General features: G+C 35.2%; 1 protein-coding gene across 1 annotated transcript in view; it reads right to left on the bottom strand.

Annotated features, from left to right (window-relative positions):
* LOC106161264 (uncharacterized) overlaps positions 1-17370 on the bottom strand; it is a 298900-nt gene that overhangs the window by 248832 nt on the left and 32698 nt on the right. The window contains exons 17-25 of the mRNA XM_087004995.1: positions 9596-9718; positions 4041-4232; positions 3615-3723; positions 2877-3241; positions 2420-2611; positions 1869-2066; positions 1124-1555; positions 684-854; positions 304-483 (exon numbers count right to left, since the gene is read on the bottom strand). Coding sequence (XP_086861121.1) covers positions 304-483; positions 684-854; positions 1124-1555; positions 1869-2066; positions 2420-2611; positions 2877-3241; positions 3615-3723; positions 4041-4232; positions 9596-9718 — 1962 coding nt within the window. The remainder of the gene's footprint in view (positions 1-303; positions 484-683; positions 855-1123; positions 1556-1868; positions 2067-2419; positions 2612-2876; positions 3242-3614; positions 3724-4040; positions 4233-9595; positions 9719-17370) is intronic.

The following is a 17370-nucleotide window of genomic DNA, read 5'->3' as shown; positions in this document are numbered from 1 at the left end:
ACTAACCTTAACAAAGTGCAATTAAATGGTTATAGTTTTCATAAAACCAGTTATTAGTAGAATTCATATTGTATGGAAAATTATTGTAATTCAATTTCCATAGTGTCATTTCTCTTAAAAATCATTTCCATAATCTATAAATCTCAGCACTTTTTATCAACGTCATCTTAAATAAACAAAATTCTACTCTTTACTCTTACTTAGGTTTTGTAACTGCAGTAATCACATTTGAAACTTTTTAAAATATGAAATAGCATGAAAATATTTTAGTTTCTACTTAGTATAGTTTTTTCTTTTTGTTACCTTTCTGGCGGCTTCTACAAACTGGTGCCACTGGACTTTGAACTCTTTGCCAGAAGACACTCGGAGCTGCCATGACTCATAGCACTCAGTGAAATGGGATTTTCTCTGCTGAAGAGTTGTCAGTATGCTTTCTGTGGTTGCCACTGAACGCCTTACTTCTAAGCGGGTGTCACCCTGGACCTGTAAATATTAAGTGTTATAAATGAATATAAAGCAAAATTCATTTATCCAAGGAACTTCTGTAGTCTGAGCAAATAAATTTTTTTCTGAAAAAAATATATAATAATTCCAAAATGATAACAGTTGCTTCCAAACATTACGTTCCAACATTACCACCATTGACATATTATGCCTTACTTATTTTTGTATGTATAACTTACATTTGATGAGTCCGAGATGAAATTTCTTCCCTTCTGTTCAGCCTCTCTGAACATCTGGAGTGTGGTGACCCATTTCTCCTGTATGTGCTTGACAGCTGGCTCAGTGATGAACTGAATCTCCTCCTTGTCAACTTTAAAGCTTTCGTCAAGACTGTCGAAGTTGAGGTTGACCTAAATGTAAAACAATAAAAATATCAAGAATGCAATTGGGAATGGCATGAAATTGTTATACAGCATTTCAATTCACAAGTCCATTGATTATGGGTTAGCTGTTATTTCTTCTATTCCTTAAATGCATTTATCTACATACAAAGTTAATTCTTTCTTCATCTTTACAGTGACCTTTGTTGAACTTGTACAAATTCCCAATCACAAATCACACCCTTTTACTGACAGAAAAGAATGAACACGTTGAGAAATTTCATACTTTCTCAACCTACCTGGTTGGCCACCTTGTGGAAGGAGACATAACTCAAGGCCAGCTTGATTCGCCTCTCCACAGTAAACTGCAGGTTATTCCACTCCTCACTAAGAGCCCGAGTACGGTCAACCACCATCTGTGCTGAACCTTGGTCCCCTGATTTGACCAAGGCCTGCGCAGAGCTGGCCAATGTCTGCAACTCGTAGCTCTTTGTCTGTAGGTCTTTTTCCAAATGGCGATGTGCGTCCAGGAAGTCCTGAGCATCAGATAATGACCCTCCAAGGTCCCGATGCTTGGTCAAAGTGTTATGGCCTATGTTTGATATCCAGTTTTGAACGCTGTTGTATTGTTCCTGGAAGGCCCCCACTGATGGACCCCCTGTCGTCTGCTCTGATGGCTTGGCTCGGCACATGGTTTCCAGGCGAGAGCAAGTCTCTTGCAGAAGTCTCATCTAAATGGAGAGCAGAACATCAGTGATATAGCAGTTTTCAAAAGAAAAAGGTTCTACATCACATCTTAATGGGAAACAAAATCTGAATTTCTCTGGCATATCCTCTTATGGATATGAACAGTGTGGACATAAAGTGATCTCACATAAGATATGTTCTAAAATGAAATGAAGTACACTGAACATTTTCCCCCAAATGTGTCTATCTTAAATTTATCTGAAGCACTGGCACTGTCCCATCTTTCACAATTCCATCATCTCCAGCAAAATTCTGGGAAAAAAACTAACTTGCCAACTGAAAATACCCGTTCCTTACCTTTGTCCTAACACCATTGGCTCCTGGGTCGTCCCTATGGACCCTCTCTAATAGGATACGACCCTCGCGGAGTGCGGCAGCAGATACCTCTGCTATGGTGCTGGACAGCTGTGAGTGGCGCTCTACAAGAGCCGTGCTGTTCCTGGGTAAATCTGTTCTGTTCAGTTCCATCTCCACCTGACCAAGCTTGTCAAGAGCCTGGAAGTACAGAAAAAATAAATAAATGTAACTGATTTTCATACTTTGGGTTTTATCATAATTTATTAAGTCATCTATCCATTTATTAATTCATTTATATATGATTTTCTTTTTTCAATTTATTCTTTTACCTTATGTCATATAGTGTGTATGTGTGTGGGGAGAAAGGAGCAAGGCAACAGCCATATAAACAAGATTTTACTAAAAAAAAAGTTTGATGAGTTGCCAATGTACACAACTCATGAAAGTAGACTCTTTCATTTCATAGGTTCTGAAAACATACAAAATCCTCTAAGGAGAAGTTGCCCCTTTTTCAAACTAATACCAACACAAATAGACTAGCTACTACATACCACATCTGCCTGTTTGTAGAAGGAAACTGCCATAGCCAGGTTCTTTCTCCTGTTCTCCATCTCCTGCATGAACTCCTCGGAGACTTTGTCGACTCTGTGTAGTCTGGAGCGGATGCCCTCAGAGTCGTAGTGGGTACTGTGGATCAGCTGGTCTGCTGTTCTAACCAGGCGAAGTACGGTATCGTGAGCTTCCTGTAAAGATGAAAATATAAAGAATGTTCATATCAGGCAAATTACAACAAAATGGGCTTCCCATTTTAAGCGAAGTATTGTATGTAGAGTTACCTTGCTCTGAACAAACAAATTTAACAGAAAATGTGTTGACAACATACTGAACCTCAATATATGGTATTACGCTATGCGTGTACTTTATTTATAACAAAGTCCCACAAATAACACATGCTTATGTATATCATTAACGGTTTGAAAATTGCACTTAAAAAAGAACGTTCCATACCTTTGCTTGTATCTCAAATCTGGCGTGATCTTCCTGCATCATCTGTGCCACCATGGCAGAGTCACCAAGGTCAGTCTTGCTGAGGTAACCTCCTCCCACCTGCTGGTACCAGTTCAACACTTTCGAGCACTCCTGGTCCAGCTGACACAGCTGGAGACACTGCTCCAGCTGAACCTTACGCTGCAGCCAGAGGTCCTCCAGCTGACGTCTGCGGTCATGAAGTAGTTCTAGCAAGTGTTCTATGCCATAGCAGGCGGCCGTGGTGGCGTGGCGGTTCTGGAGGTCAGAGCGCTGACCCATTACGCGGATCTTGTCCAGTAGTTCTTGACCTTGTTGTAATGTCTGCATAGAGGCTTCAAGAATTCCTGCATAGAAAAGGAGTACTTTTTCCTATTGTTTTTTTTTTTTTTTTTGTTTGTTTGTTTGTTTGTTTCATAGATTGGCTTTTTTTACATATCATTTTTTATATAATATAACAAAGTATTTTCATTTAAAATGCTTTCATTTAATGTGCACAAAATAATCTTTAATTAGTGTTACAACCTGGTTTTTTATTTAGAGTCACAATAATGATTATTCACCTTACTTTCAGGTTTCTCCAGTTATTTTAAATATGTACCTTTTGCCCAGCTAACAAAAGAAATAATAAAGCTTCTACCCAATTCTACCTCTTACTAGCAAGATCATGACACCAAATAGCAAATTTATGATTTTTTCCCAATTTTTTCAAATTCATACCTTTTTTCATCTCTGTGTGTTGCTGGAGCAAATGTTTTGCCATCTCCACATCCTGTGCCAGTGGTACATGACTGAAGTTCTTCTGGGCTTGCTCCATTTTTTCAGAAAACTGAAAGAAAAAGAGAATATGCACTTTAAACACTTCTATACACAATAAATATTTTATATGCAACAAAAAATATTTGCCAAAGGCTCCACATAATTTATCTTCTGCAAAAAAAATAAGCAGAAATGGTGAACAAGTGCAAAATTTATAACTAAGGAGAAAGCCTAACTCTCTCTCTCTCTCTCTCTCTCTCTCTCTCTCTCTCTCTCTCTCATACACACACACACATATATAAATAAACAGCCACTGCAATGACTGGAATGCTTGAATTACATAATCTAATCATCTCTGATATCATTTTTTCCAAACTAAGTGTGTACCTGTTGAGCACTCTGATGGAAGGCAATGCTCTGATCCAGCAGCAGACGTCGTGTCTCCAGCTGGCTGTTCAGGTCCTTCCATGCTTCCCCAAGGGACTCTGCCATGGCTTCGTACACTTCACTGTATGCTTTCTCCTGGGCGACGTACTCATCCGCTCTTGCAAGAAGCTCTGTTATCTGGTGTTGCTTGTCCTAGGGTTAAAGTTTTATATCTCATTATTTTGAAAATAAACTATCAGTGCATAATACAACAATAAGATTTGTCTAATTGTCTCGCGTTAGAATGTATCCGTATGTGCAAGCAAAATAAACCTTGTATACATATGTCAGTGCTTATCCTGAGAAAAAAGTCTGGGAAAAAATTTTAAGATGAGAGATACAAAACTGAGTATGTATCCAATGCCAATTGGAGCTTGTATATTTGCATAAGCAAATAATGCCCTGGGCATACCCACCTCTGAAAAAAAACAGGATGAACTCTACCCAAGATTTTTTTTATCAAGAGCATCATGAAATAAAAATCTTTTGAACTCTTTGAACTAAAATTCTGAGTAATGTTACAAACCATTCAGAAGTCTTAAGTGCCCACTATTGTCTGATCCTAAATTCACATCTAGTAGTGTGTCATGAAAGGTGCCCGCTCCATCTACCACAGAACCCAACAAGCTAAACTGTTATGAACCCAATCATTCTATCCCTTAATACAGATTTGTATAGACATATCTATATATGTATAATGTACATGAGCTAAGAAAACAAGCTTTGCTCAGAAAAAGCACACAAACAGTCAAGATTTCCCAAGGAACAGAGCCTTATGCAATGCACACTGAGTTAACTACATACTGTACAAAAAAAGACTACACACTAAACAATATGGAAATATGTGGCTAATAAACTTCAGATGTTTAGAATGCCACAAGAGGCAACATCCAATTACCAGTGACTTGAAGAGCACAAGTTTCCTGTAAAACCACACCATACTGAGCAAAGAATCCAATTTGTTTCTACAAGAAAGAAATCTCCAACACAAAGTTCATTCGTTCATAAATAACAATGGCCTCAAGCAAAAACAACCGATATCTTTTCCAAGAATAGAGAATCAACAGCCGTATCAACAGTGCTGGTAAAAAAAATTCCTCCTTGCATTAATCCGTCAGTCTAAATGAGTTATATGTGCTATTGTTAATGTAATGTGATACAACTACAACAAAACATTATACATTTTTTCAAGTTATTTGTCTTAAAAACATTTTTTAAAACCATTTTAGTTAAATTTGTTTACAAGAGCAAAAACTCCAAATTGATAAATACCCAACTGTATGCAAAATAGGAATAAAAACTGCTGATTCCACACATATTCAATATTTCAATGCAAGATTCATGTAAAATACCACATTATTTTCAAAATTCAATGATAACTTCTTCCATACGAGCAAACAAATGAGAATTATTAAATACTGCCAGTTCTTATTAATACAAGCACTGCCTTCAATATTTTGTGATTTTTAATAACAATGGTCTTTACTGAACGGGTGAGGCCTCCAAGTAATGTTTTTGATTCATCCAGTTATATTATACAAAGAAAATATGAAAATTAAATTGAGTACTGAATCTTATGTTGAAACTTAGATCACGACATTTCAACCTTATCGCAAGGTCTTCTTCAGGTCAAATGATTTGGAGTTGTCATGCCAGGGGTGTCAAAGCAAGATCCAATACTAGATTTAATTTTTCATTATATCCACTGGTACATTCTGATTATAACAAAACATACAATAATTGGACCTACTTACATTACAAACAACACTGCAACTTCTCAGCCATCTTGCAATTTCTTTCACTCAACTGCAGCTCACCCTCCAACAAAAGGTCCAAATGACACACTAACCAGACACTTGTGATTTTCTATTTTAAGCACTTCAATGAGACAAGTCTTGTTCTGAATCTGTCAGATAGATTACAAACTTATTCCATTTTTCATTTACCTGAGCACACATCAAACAATTCCCTCAGACAAATAAGTTCGGCAAACTGCTTAAGACATGTCTAGGTAAAGGCTTTAAATGTTGAATTTTCCATGCACAGGTAAAAATTAAACACCTCTTAAGAACCTTAAGGTTTGGCAATGATAAATATTGATTGAAGTGATTGAAAGTTCTCTCTTCTTTGAGAGTGAACTGCGACTGTCACAGTGTGATCCTGGGTGAGCGCATGTTGACGAACCTTGTTTGTGGGTGACATATAAAAACTGAACTCTGTGACATTTGAAATAAAAAGCCTTATGTAAACATGGCACATTAAAAGGCATATACTGAGACACTAATTCCTATCTAATCACGAATGATAATCATAATTCATGGAGCACTTTTCTTGGAAGACAAAAGTATTTTTATAGTTTGAAATATGGTTCTTGCCCAAAAATGGCTAAAATTAGTAATAAAACATTTTCATGGATATTTCAAAGTGTGTTCTAATTAAATGACTTATTAATCAAAGCACTGGGACCAGTTTTTTCCTTACAGTGCATCTACTTCAGCAGTGCCAATACCCTTTAGTCGATGAATTAATACAAATATATATCTCTCTCTAAAAAAACCCATATATGTTAACTAATATAAAAACCATCACTTGCCTATGAAGCATTCAGAAAGCCATGCACCCCACTCCTAGTTCACTCTCCACTGATAACTCTTACTTTACACGCCCTTATTTCTTCACACCTCACAAAACACTTTTTTCCAATTACTAACAATTTGGATCTTCAAAAACAGAACAATGGCTATAATTAATGTGGGCCTTCAGTTGTACAGTAAGGCCTGGAAATCTGTTCACCAGCAAGGCTCCATGGTATTCAGTTGCTATCAATATAAATCTTCAAAAACAGATTTCTACTCAGACAGGGCCTTCAGTTTAATATCAAGGTCTTGGAATCTGTTCACCAGGTAAAACATCATACTTTTCACATTATAAGCAATATATAGATCTTCAAAAACATAACCATAATTAGAAGGCCCCCAAGTTCTTGAAAGCTGTTTGCCAGGAGGTAAGCCGCTGGTTTCCTATAAACTTCTATTGCCTTTGACATGATTGCAGCTGATGTGGCCGGGTGAATTCCAGGAAACAGTTAGCTAGAGTAAATATCAGATGTTCACATGCTGAACTGAGGTTAAAACTTTAAAGGAAACTTTAAAGAGCACAGGTATTTTGATGGTTTATAGATGGAGCATTGCTGAATTCTCAGACTGAATGCAAATAATTATACCTTTCGTAAAGCCAGGTTTGGGAATTACAGTCATTATGGATATACAATTTGGCTTATTTCCAAATGATAATACATTACTGTATACAATTATCCAAATTTCATTTTCATCTTGAATGTTCTTTTAAATCATTGTTCTACTCTACTGTAACAAAAACCACAAGTTTATTTATTAAAGTTGAAAAAAAAACAGTTGCAAATAAAACTTCATATGCTTAACAGAATGCATTAATATATCAATTAAGCCAAGTTAAGGACAGTTTTGAGTATATGTATACAAAGTATGAGTAACCTAGCATCAATAAAATCAAAGGCATCTTGTTTACAGTCACTACCTACACTGGAGTATGTCTCACTAAAAAAACTTTTTAAAAGTTCAAATTTTTAGTCTGCTTCAATCAGGACAAATCTGTAGATATCTACTAAATAAAAAAATTAGTTTCTGGTCTTAAAATGTCAAAAAATAAATGCAAAATTTCATTTAAAGGACCACTGTTAATCAATCATATAGCAAAATAGACTAAAAACTATGGTCTGAAAGTTAAGGCAGATATCTGATCTTAAGTTTTTTTTTGTGAAACCTGCCACAGAACACAGAGAGCAGTGAAACACAATGTGCTAGGTGAGATACAGGGCAACTACAGCAATGATGTTCTCTGTTTTCGCCACAATTGAACCTCATATACAAAGGCTTCATTAAACAACCAACTTTACCCAAAACACATGACAAACTTTAATTTTGCTTTGTTCTCTCAATTTCTAAAAAAGGAGCTATCAGAAACCTCTGTAACAACTCATCCTACACATTTCATGAAAATAGACCTGCTAAAAATTTTACCAGGCGTAGGATGCTAACAGTTGGAATCTTGGTAATGGCTGTTTTTGCCAGGTAATGGAAAAAGGTCAGTGCCAAGAGGAATGAATCACTTCAGAGATTTCACCTTGTAGCTGCTCTTCTTAAGATGTATACCAAGTCTGTTTAAAGTGGATTTGCATTACATAAAGTATACTGTAAGTAACATCAACCTACATTTTGTTGAAGCAGAAAATGGTGAAGTTATTTTAGGTATGAGGAAGTCTGAGAACTTTCCAAGGGCCTTCATCTCTCTCCTTTCGCATCACGTTTCTGTGTATGTGTTTATCCTTGTAACAAGCTGGACCAAAAATCATCATTTAATGCACATGTATGAAAGTCAAGTGTCTTCGTAAATCTTTTGTATATGTCTCCAAATTCTACAAATACACACCTTATCTTAATATAATATATTCAAAAATTTTGAATCTCTATTTTCCAAATTGCATCCCACAGGCTGATGGGACAAACAACAAACATGACAAGATGTTTAATAATGCCATTTCCTCCCTGAGTTCCATTCCTTGTTTCAGATGTGTGACAACATTTACAGTTCACTTCAGACTAAACTACATTCACTAGATATATATAATTTACCTAGCTAACCTGTTAGACTGCAAATATATGCCCATCACACAGCAACCAGATACCAAAAAAAGAAATTCCAATAGATCCCCCAAGCACTCATTATCACTAAACTTGGGCCAAACTTTCACAGCTTCAATATTCTTCTCAACTGGAATATCATTGTCAAATTAAATCTTAAATGTATCAAAGTAATTTATAATTTTATCAGTGTTTTGAAATGCTCTTAAGAAAGCATAAAACTATATATTTTGCCAATATTCATACAACTGCTTACCATGTTGGCCTGCATTCATGTCATCATACAAATTCTACATCAGACCTATCTGGATAGACTTTACACTTCACAATAAAGAAAGTAAGATGACTCCTACCTTTTTGGCTATTATGGGTGTCAGAATATCTGCCACTGAAGTACATGATTTAAATCTATTTATATCCTGCCTTTTTTCAAGCAATATGCAGGACTGCTGCTTCAACAATGTAAAGATATTTGTGGCAGGTTTTAAAAATTCTATATCAATAAATGAGTCCCCAGTACCAAAATAAAATAAAATAAGTCTTAGAGTGATATTTCAAATAGAGAATCTAAATTCAACATCATTCAATAGGAGATCTAGGAATTGGGTTGTTCTCTCACTGAAGGATTTCTTAAGTGTGATCCTAACAGATTGCACATCATACTAAGATGAAGGAAACACAACTTCAGTCAAAATAAAGATTGTTCCCAATTCCCATACCTTTGCATGAAGTGCGCAAAATAAAACACAGACTTACTCAGTTTGTTATATACGATTGATTTTTTCATAAATAACAGTAAAATAGGTACAGCATGTAAGAACAGTACTTTTTACTTACATGTAGTTTATGTAGAAGTTCTTCATGTTCTTGTCGTAGTTTAATAGCTTCTTCAAGAGTGGCGCCAACCTCCATGAGGTCTGGTTCCATTTGGTTGACACGCACTCGCAGCCACTCATTGCTCTAAAATGAAATGGAAAATATGAACATCATTTAAAAGGGGGAAAAAATTATGTTCAATATGTAAAAAAATGTTCTGAAACTTGTCAACACTTGATGCTCTGAGATAAAAAAGGCAATATCATTTATATATCTGTAATTACAAAACTGCCTCTACTCATTGCTTTCAGAAGAAACTATGCCAGTATTGGGAACTCTAACATATTGGAACATATATAGATACAGACTAAGAATTAATGACAGGAATTTGAATACCTGATTCAACTGCTCAGAAACAACAGTATATTATGCAAAGGTGAAGAACACTTTTAAACAAAAGAATATGACTTCTTTATAATTTTGTGATTTTATTCATTTGTATTCTGCTGCTTTTCATTCCTTAACCCTATGTTGTCCAATGTTTCATCCCAAATAAACAAAAAAATAATAATTTATACATCTAAAAAAATCAATAAAAACAAGAAGTTGTATAATATTCTGACCCTGTACACGTGTTAAGAGGTGAGAAGCAAACATACATATATATATATATATATATGATTTTTTTTATCCAGGTGTGTTATTTTTGCACAGGCACACTGCTGGTGATGCACCCCAGAAAAACCATTACTAATAATAAGCAGGTCTGTTTTTTGTCCTTGAAAATAAACCTAAGAGTAAACTTGGTGCCAATAAGCCAACATGTCAGGTAAACTAAATACTTGCTCTATTTTAATATCTACATAACCTTCAGTTCTATCTGGAGATGCAATATTTTGATAAACAAAATCCATGGTCATTATACACACAATACCTTTATAATATATTTATGCATAAATCAGTGATCAGACTTTGGCATCATCTTGGCAGCCAAATGATAACCAATCCAAACACAGAAGTCATTCCTTATTCTCCCATATCTCTTTAATCAAAACTATCAAATTTTCAAAAATCACATTAGAAGCTTCAAGTTAGTAATAAATTACTTGTACAACATGCTCCAATCACACTTCACTGCCTATGATGGCAAATTTCCAAAAAGTTCAATTCTTTGGCATCAATCATCATGTTTCTGACTGTGTGCACATACTGCCTTGTATAGGAAACTGAGGGCTGAAGTGGTGTTATTCTAGGAAAGTGATCTCACTCTCAAGAAAGGTGGGAATGTCTTATTTAAAAAATATAAACTAAATTTAAAAGATTTTCAAAAATAATCTACAAAAATGCTAACTTTCTAACCCTTTCAACTGAATTAAGAATGACTGCTAGTTGCCTTAGTTATGATCCTAAATTTAATTTTAAATTTCAACTGGTAAAGCATCAATTAAATTCCTTACCCAACTAATAACAGATTAGTAAAGACTGGGATTTCTTTTTTTTAGTTGTTGGTTGCCCTTACCAAAACGTTTGTGTTAGAAACCTAAACTAAACCACAGTCTTGAGATATTTTTTCTAGGATTTTTTTTCTCCCACCAGTCAATTAACATGATAAATGGCATGTTTTATTCGACTGTACATTAAACAGTTAAAAATATACCTGCCAAAAGTATGCAAAACATTCAAGCAATCATGATTAGCTAAGCATAACATTTTCCCAGGTAGGTGTTGGGCAATTAGCTGGTAAAACAGCAGGTGATAAATTTTCAACGATAAGAAAATAGTGTTAACTTTCCCTATATCTGTCCCTATATCAAAGACTTACTAATGAATGTAGCCCTTGCTAATAAAAAATATGAGATACAGATTTGGAGTTTTCTAGCTAGGTCATTTTTCTCCACCATTGAAATCATACTTTTCTATACAGGCAAAGGGGCTTCATCAACAGTCAGAATTATAAGCATAAAAGCTTATAATTGCTTATAATTACAAAAGATTACAATTTGAAAAACATATCTCATGTGTTTAGGCATATTTAGATAGGACAGAGAGGGTGAGTTTCCCACTGATTTAAGGGATTATTTAGAACTTGTATTCCCCCTATGACTTTAAACATATGGAAACTGGTGGTTGGACTACTGTAAAAGAAATAGACTTCCTGACCCACCACTGTAAACCTTCTACCCAATCTGAAACAACCAGTACAATGTTTATGTGATACTTCCCCATTTCATATACAGATGTACATGCCATTTCAATCTTGCCCAATATGGGATTAATTGCCTGAGCATTTTATTTCTAACAGTGTCAAGGTCAAATGTGAGTCTGTCACTAACACCATGAGGACCAGTACATATTAATCCAGAAAGTAATTTTGGTGGAGTCTTTCTCAAATCTTGGGTCCTCCACATCACCCTAAATAAGATTGGGACACATAATCTGAAGAAATAACAGTTTAATGCATCCTTGCCAGGACAAACATGATGCTTTTCTGTAGCTGGTAGAGAGAAATGAGTGCCAGAATTTCAAATTCATATTTACCCTTATGATGTCCAGGGTACCTAATCTACAAACTCTGATAAATAAAGTTGACAACTGAGACATAAATAATACATAACACTTGCAGGGTGGTTCTCAAGTCTGAGGGTTATGACCTCAAATCAAGATGCCAGCTAAAATTATTGCCATGCCTCACCCATCGCTTCAGATTCCAGTTTATTTACTTTTTACTTTTTTATCTATCTATTTACTTTTTTATGTACTGCAGAAAAAAGTAGCAAAGAAAAATTTTGATGGCCAAGAACTAGTTGAGTTGTTGATTGACCTTACCAAAACTTGATCCTCCTTATAAGAAAATAGTTTTCAGCCCCATATAATAGGAATTTAAGATTTCAGTTCAATTCAGTAGTGTACTGACTCGAAGTGAACAAGGTAAAGTCAACCTGTGACTTATATCTATGAATACCCTAGAATTTGTACATGTGTCCATGCAACAGTTTTACACCCTGAAAGGCAACATAGCACATAAACATTTGATCTTTTTGCTATATCCTTGAATGTCTTCTAAACAAACACCTCTGCTCTGACATCTAAACTTAAGAATAAATTTACTTTGAATGCTACTCTTTCTATGTTTTTTTTTTTAATCCCATCACGGTTTTGACTTAAACAAATAAAAAGAATTGTGAGATTTAGAAACTTTGCTCTTTTCCCTCCCTTACCAGATATGATTTTGACAAAATCAGCCACACAGCAAATTAGAGAGGAAAAAAGTAACATACATCATTCAACATACAAGGTGTGGCACTGTTTTGCACAAGAACTTCTTAGCTGATACGTAACATTCACATTTAAACAATCTTATGGTCTAGGCGAGGGTAGCTTTAGCACTTGTCAATTAAGCCAAATGCTTACATTGGCTAAACAAAATAGGGTTGATTTGACTTGTTATAGTCAAATTTAAGCCATTTGGAAAAAAAGTGATGAAAAAAGTAGTGATTTGGCTAAACAAAAAAAAAAATGCTAGTACTAACCCAGCTAGGGTATTTTATAAGATCACTTTGGGACAGTGCACTATCAGTGTCTTTCACTTATTTTGCAAGTACATAATTATTTAGTTATCTTTTTTATTGTTTTTATTTGACCTGAGTATATTCAAGAATTTAATCATTTAAAACATGCATGTTGCCATTAAAAAAAAGAGCCATTAATCTTTAATACAGCAGCAAGTACCATATAAATTTTCCAAAAACATACAGTAACAAGAGTTCTAGGAGATAAAAAACAATGTGCAAAATTAATTCCATATGTTTCAGGCAAAAACTAAGATGGGATAAAAACACAAATAACAATAAAAATTTATTTTCTATTCGCGGCATCTTGTGATCACGGTCTGTGCCCTGAATACCCCGCAGCATAATTACTGGCAGCACGAGCCAGTTACTCCCTGCACTGCCAGTAATTACGCCACGGGATATTCAGGGCACAGACCATGATCACAAGATGCCGCGAATAGAAAATAGATTTTTAGAAAATAGACTTTCCATGTGAACGGTCCCTAAAAGAGTGTTTCTGTGTACCTACAAGAACATGCATTTGTGCATGTACACATGTATGCATACTTGAATTAACAATAAATGACTTTGAACACTACAGAGGTTTAGTCATATTATGTCTAATATTTAATCTTAACTCTTTCATATAATTGTCTAAAGAATAGCAGCTGTAAAGATATTTGATGTACAGATCCTTTTAATAATTGTCTTTTGCAACTCGACTCGGTGATAAAAATGACCATTGCATAACATTACATGTTGGTTGTATAATGTTTCACAAAGCCAATGGTTATGCACTAATGCCCTGCTTAAACAATCAAGTTTCTGGTAAACACTAATTCAAATTTACAAAAAGGGAATTTCATTTCATTACTGTATGAAATACTTCACCAAGAGGGAAATGCCAATTTTTCTCCAACTGATCTTCAAAAGGGTTCTACCAGACTTTGGTTTAGAGATTTGATTCAAGAGAGTTTTGAAACTAGCAATTTGAAATAACATTTCATAAATTTTAAAGCCATAGAAACAAGCTTTAAAAAATTAGAAAAAGGAGTTGACAGAAGATACTGATTAATGTTTATCATTTTCATTTTCCAGCCATATCATTCTAAACCAGCTTACAAATTGCTTTTTCCTGCTACCACACCTCAACAGTCCAAAATCCCTAACAAAATGCATCAGTCTCACATTTAATGTCAAATTACCTGAAATCTTTCCAGAAATAATTCAGCTTATAAGTAATACATTTACTTTTTGCCAATTCATTTCCCTTTTTTATATATATTACTAATTTAGAGATAGCTCTTCTCCATGAAAGTGTGGGGATGGCAAATCCAAAATGGCTGCCCAAATTCTATCAGTCTGAAAGACGCAATTCAAGACAGGCACAACGCCAAATTACCTGAAATCTTTCCAAGATACTTTTGGCTTTTGTGCCATATATCAGGTTTATAGGAATTATGTTAGACGTGATAGATGTTGCCCAAGAATTTCTGGGAGTTGCCTGTGAGCATCCTGATTATAAGTACACTCCTTTGGATGATCTAATCCTCAGATAAACTAAACAGATGTAGCAGATCATCTCCAGGAAATCTGGGAGCTTTCTACTGTAGGGGGCAGGCATATCTGGTTCACTGTTAAATACTGGATTATCTTAAAAAATATTAGAAGTGATGGAAGGTACATTTGGTGCATTTAGTATGGGAATAGTTGACTGCCATTCCAGAAGCTTAATTTCAAAACAAACATGATCCTTTGAATGCCATTTCATTTGCAATTAGTGCACCCTAAAAACCAACCAGATCTGCCCAAATTTTTGGCAACATTTGCTTCTACAGTGTAAACCTCAGACAGGTATGTAACTTTTTAAATCATATAGTGATGTGTCAAGCCAACATTTCCAATGTTAAATAAATCAGCTGCTAAAATAAAATCTGAGATGCTTAAATGTCAAATGACGTAGCAAAGAAATACCCAGTGCTTTCCTGATCATGTCTCCACTTCACTTTATTTATTCACAACGTAGTGTATCATCTGATTTTATTTCAAGCTCAATGTTTAGGAATCATATTTTATGGCACCAATAAAAACTCAATATTGGTCCCAAACAGTACACAAGTATGATATTTTAAAACAGATTATTCACCTACATTTAAAACAACCATATTGAAAAAAATGTAAAATACAAATTTCCTTTAAAAGCTTCATAATGATGGCTGCCATATAAACCAATCCAGCAGTTTAATTCATTATTATATACAAAATTCTGGCCTCCATTTCTGGTCGAATATCGGTTCTGTAAGGCATTCAAGATGGTTAACAGTTTACAACATTATTTCTAATTGAGAAGAAACCAGAGAGCTCCCTTGGTTAAGGTCACCTCTGGGTTACAAATCAAAGAGATTTATGTGCACTAAAACTCCTGCTTTTTTACTTAACTGTGTAATTTATTGAGATATGCCACCAATTTGTTCAAGACTACATGGGTCAGTTTATGGGAATGCCCAACTGGACGTTGGGTTAATCATTTTCAGATTTGAAGCAAAATTCTACTTTACTGATATTAATGAACCACAAAACCAAGGTCAATGTTCTTAGGTCTAGCCAAGATTGAAAACCATTTGTACAAATTTTTAACCAACAATGTTAACCATTTCAGTCTCTACCACAGACCAGAAGGGCGTGTCCAGCCCTGTTTCGAACTAAAACCAGTTTTACACTAACTTAAGAACGTAGACAACAGATCCACTGCTATATCATCCTGGAGCTAAGGGGGAAGGACTATGGTGGAATCTTATATAAAGATAAGCATAGCTTGCCAGCATGGCCCAGAGGTTCTAGAAATATTCTAACTACCTACCACTTTGATTCGGTTTGAAAATGATTTTAGTTGATATTAAGGGGAACATTTTTAAGCTTACACTATTAAAATACCTTATATTTCATCATATTAATGAGAACAATTTGGACAGAGGTTATGTAAGCGCAGGTGGGGTGTCATCCTGTCTAACTGCCTGACTAGGTACCTATGCACTTGGGGTAACTGTTTTACAGGAAGCCTGAACCTTTTGGGATTAGCTTAATATCCGACTGCTAAAATCAGATAGCCAACCCAACTATGTCAGGTCAGTTTTTGCAACATTGATCTAAAATTGTTTTCAGAACAATGTACCCACAATATGTAGTTAACATACCTAAAAAGGTTACTGTCACCACTGATAGTAAATCTCATTGTCAAGGAATTCAGTTTTGTTGTACAGGATTTGAGAAAAAAAAATCCGAAAAAAAAATTGGTAAACGGTCTTTAAGATTCTTTACAAAACATAACTAAATTGGACACTTGGTAAAATGGGCCACCAATTTATGTCACTGGGGCATGTATGTTCTGTTGCACATGCAAATGGTCCACTATGTTTTACAAATAGAAGGGGGGGGGTCAAAGACTATGGTCAACAATGTTTTACAAATAGAGGGGGGTCAGTGGCCAATTTGTATTAGCTCATTCTACCAAAGGGAGAGAAGAGCAAGTTCTGGATTTGCGTGTCACAATATGCATACACTTAAACCTCCAGAAAAAAACTACGAGCATGACATGGATCATTTCGACATTGAACAAATGATGGAAAGGGGATGGAAAAAATCAATAACTTCAATTCTTTACCTTCTCATCTCGGCATATATTCATCGTCTTACTTAAGTCATTTCATCAAACATTCTTAGTACATATAAACATGCCTTTAATACTTTATGCAGTAAAATACCAAAGCCTGGCACATGAGAGAGGAATTTTTGCAGCATATCATGAGGCAGACAGATACGTGTTACCTGACCATGTGCAATGTGCAATGTTACATGTGCAAGAACAGTTTTGAAGAGGAGGAGGAGGGGGCATCTGTCACTCTGGACCAAGAGATCAAAATAAACCACTTTCAATTGACGACAGAGTAGTCATCATGGTAAAATTACTCTTGAAATCAGAATGTTGCTCAAGTAAAATGATATTGCTGTTCTCACTGCTAAGACGTTGACATGATCTAAGAAATATTCACAGCATGGAAATCATTCCTCTCCCCAGTCTTATACCAACAAGCCTGATCACTTAATTCCTGACAGCAGACTCAACAATGGCTCAAGTTTCTGTCAAAAGCAGCCTCTACCAGGGTCAGGGCATTGTTTTAACTCACTGCATGAATTGTTTTCATCATTTAATCCGCAGTCCAAGGTATGTTTTTTCAGCACTATTTA

This window comes from Lingula anatina, chromosome 2, assembly GCF_051362555.1.
Source record: "Lingula anatina isolate TDL-2025a chromosome 2, LinAna3.0, whole genome shotgun sequence".
Taxonomy (NCBI): Eukaryota; Metazoa; Brachiopoda; class Lingulata; order Lingulida; family Lingulidae; genus Lingula; species Lingula anatina.
This window is presented reverse-complemented; position numbering and strand designations above follow the sequence as displayed.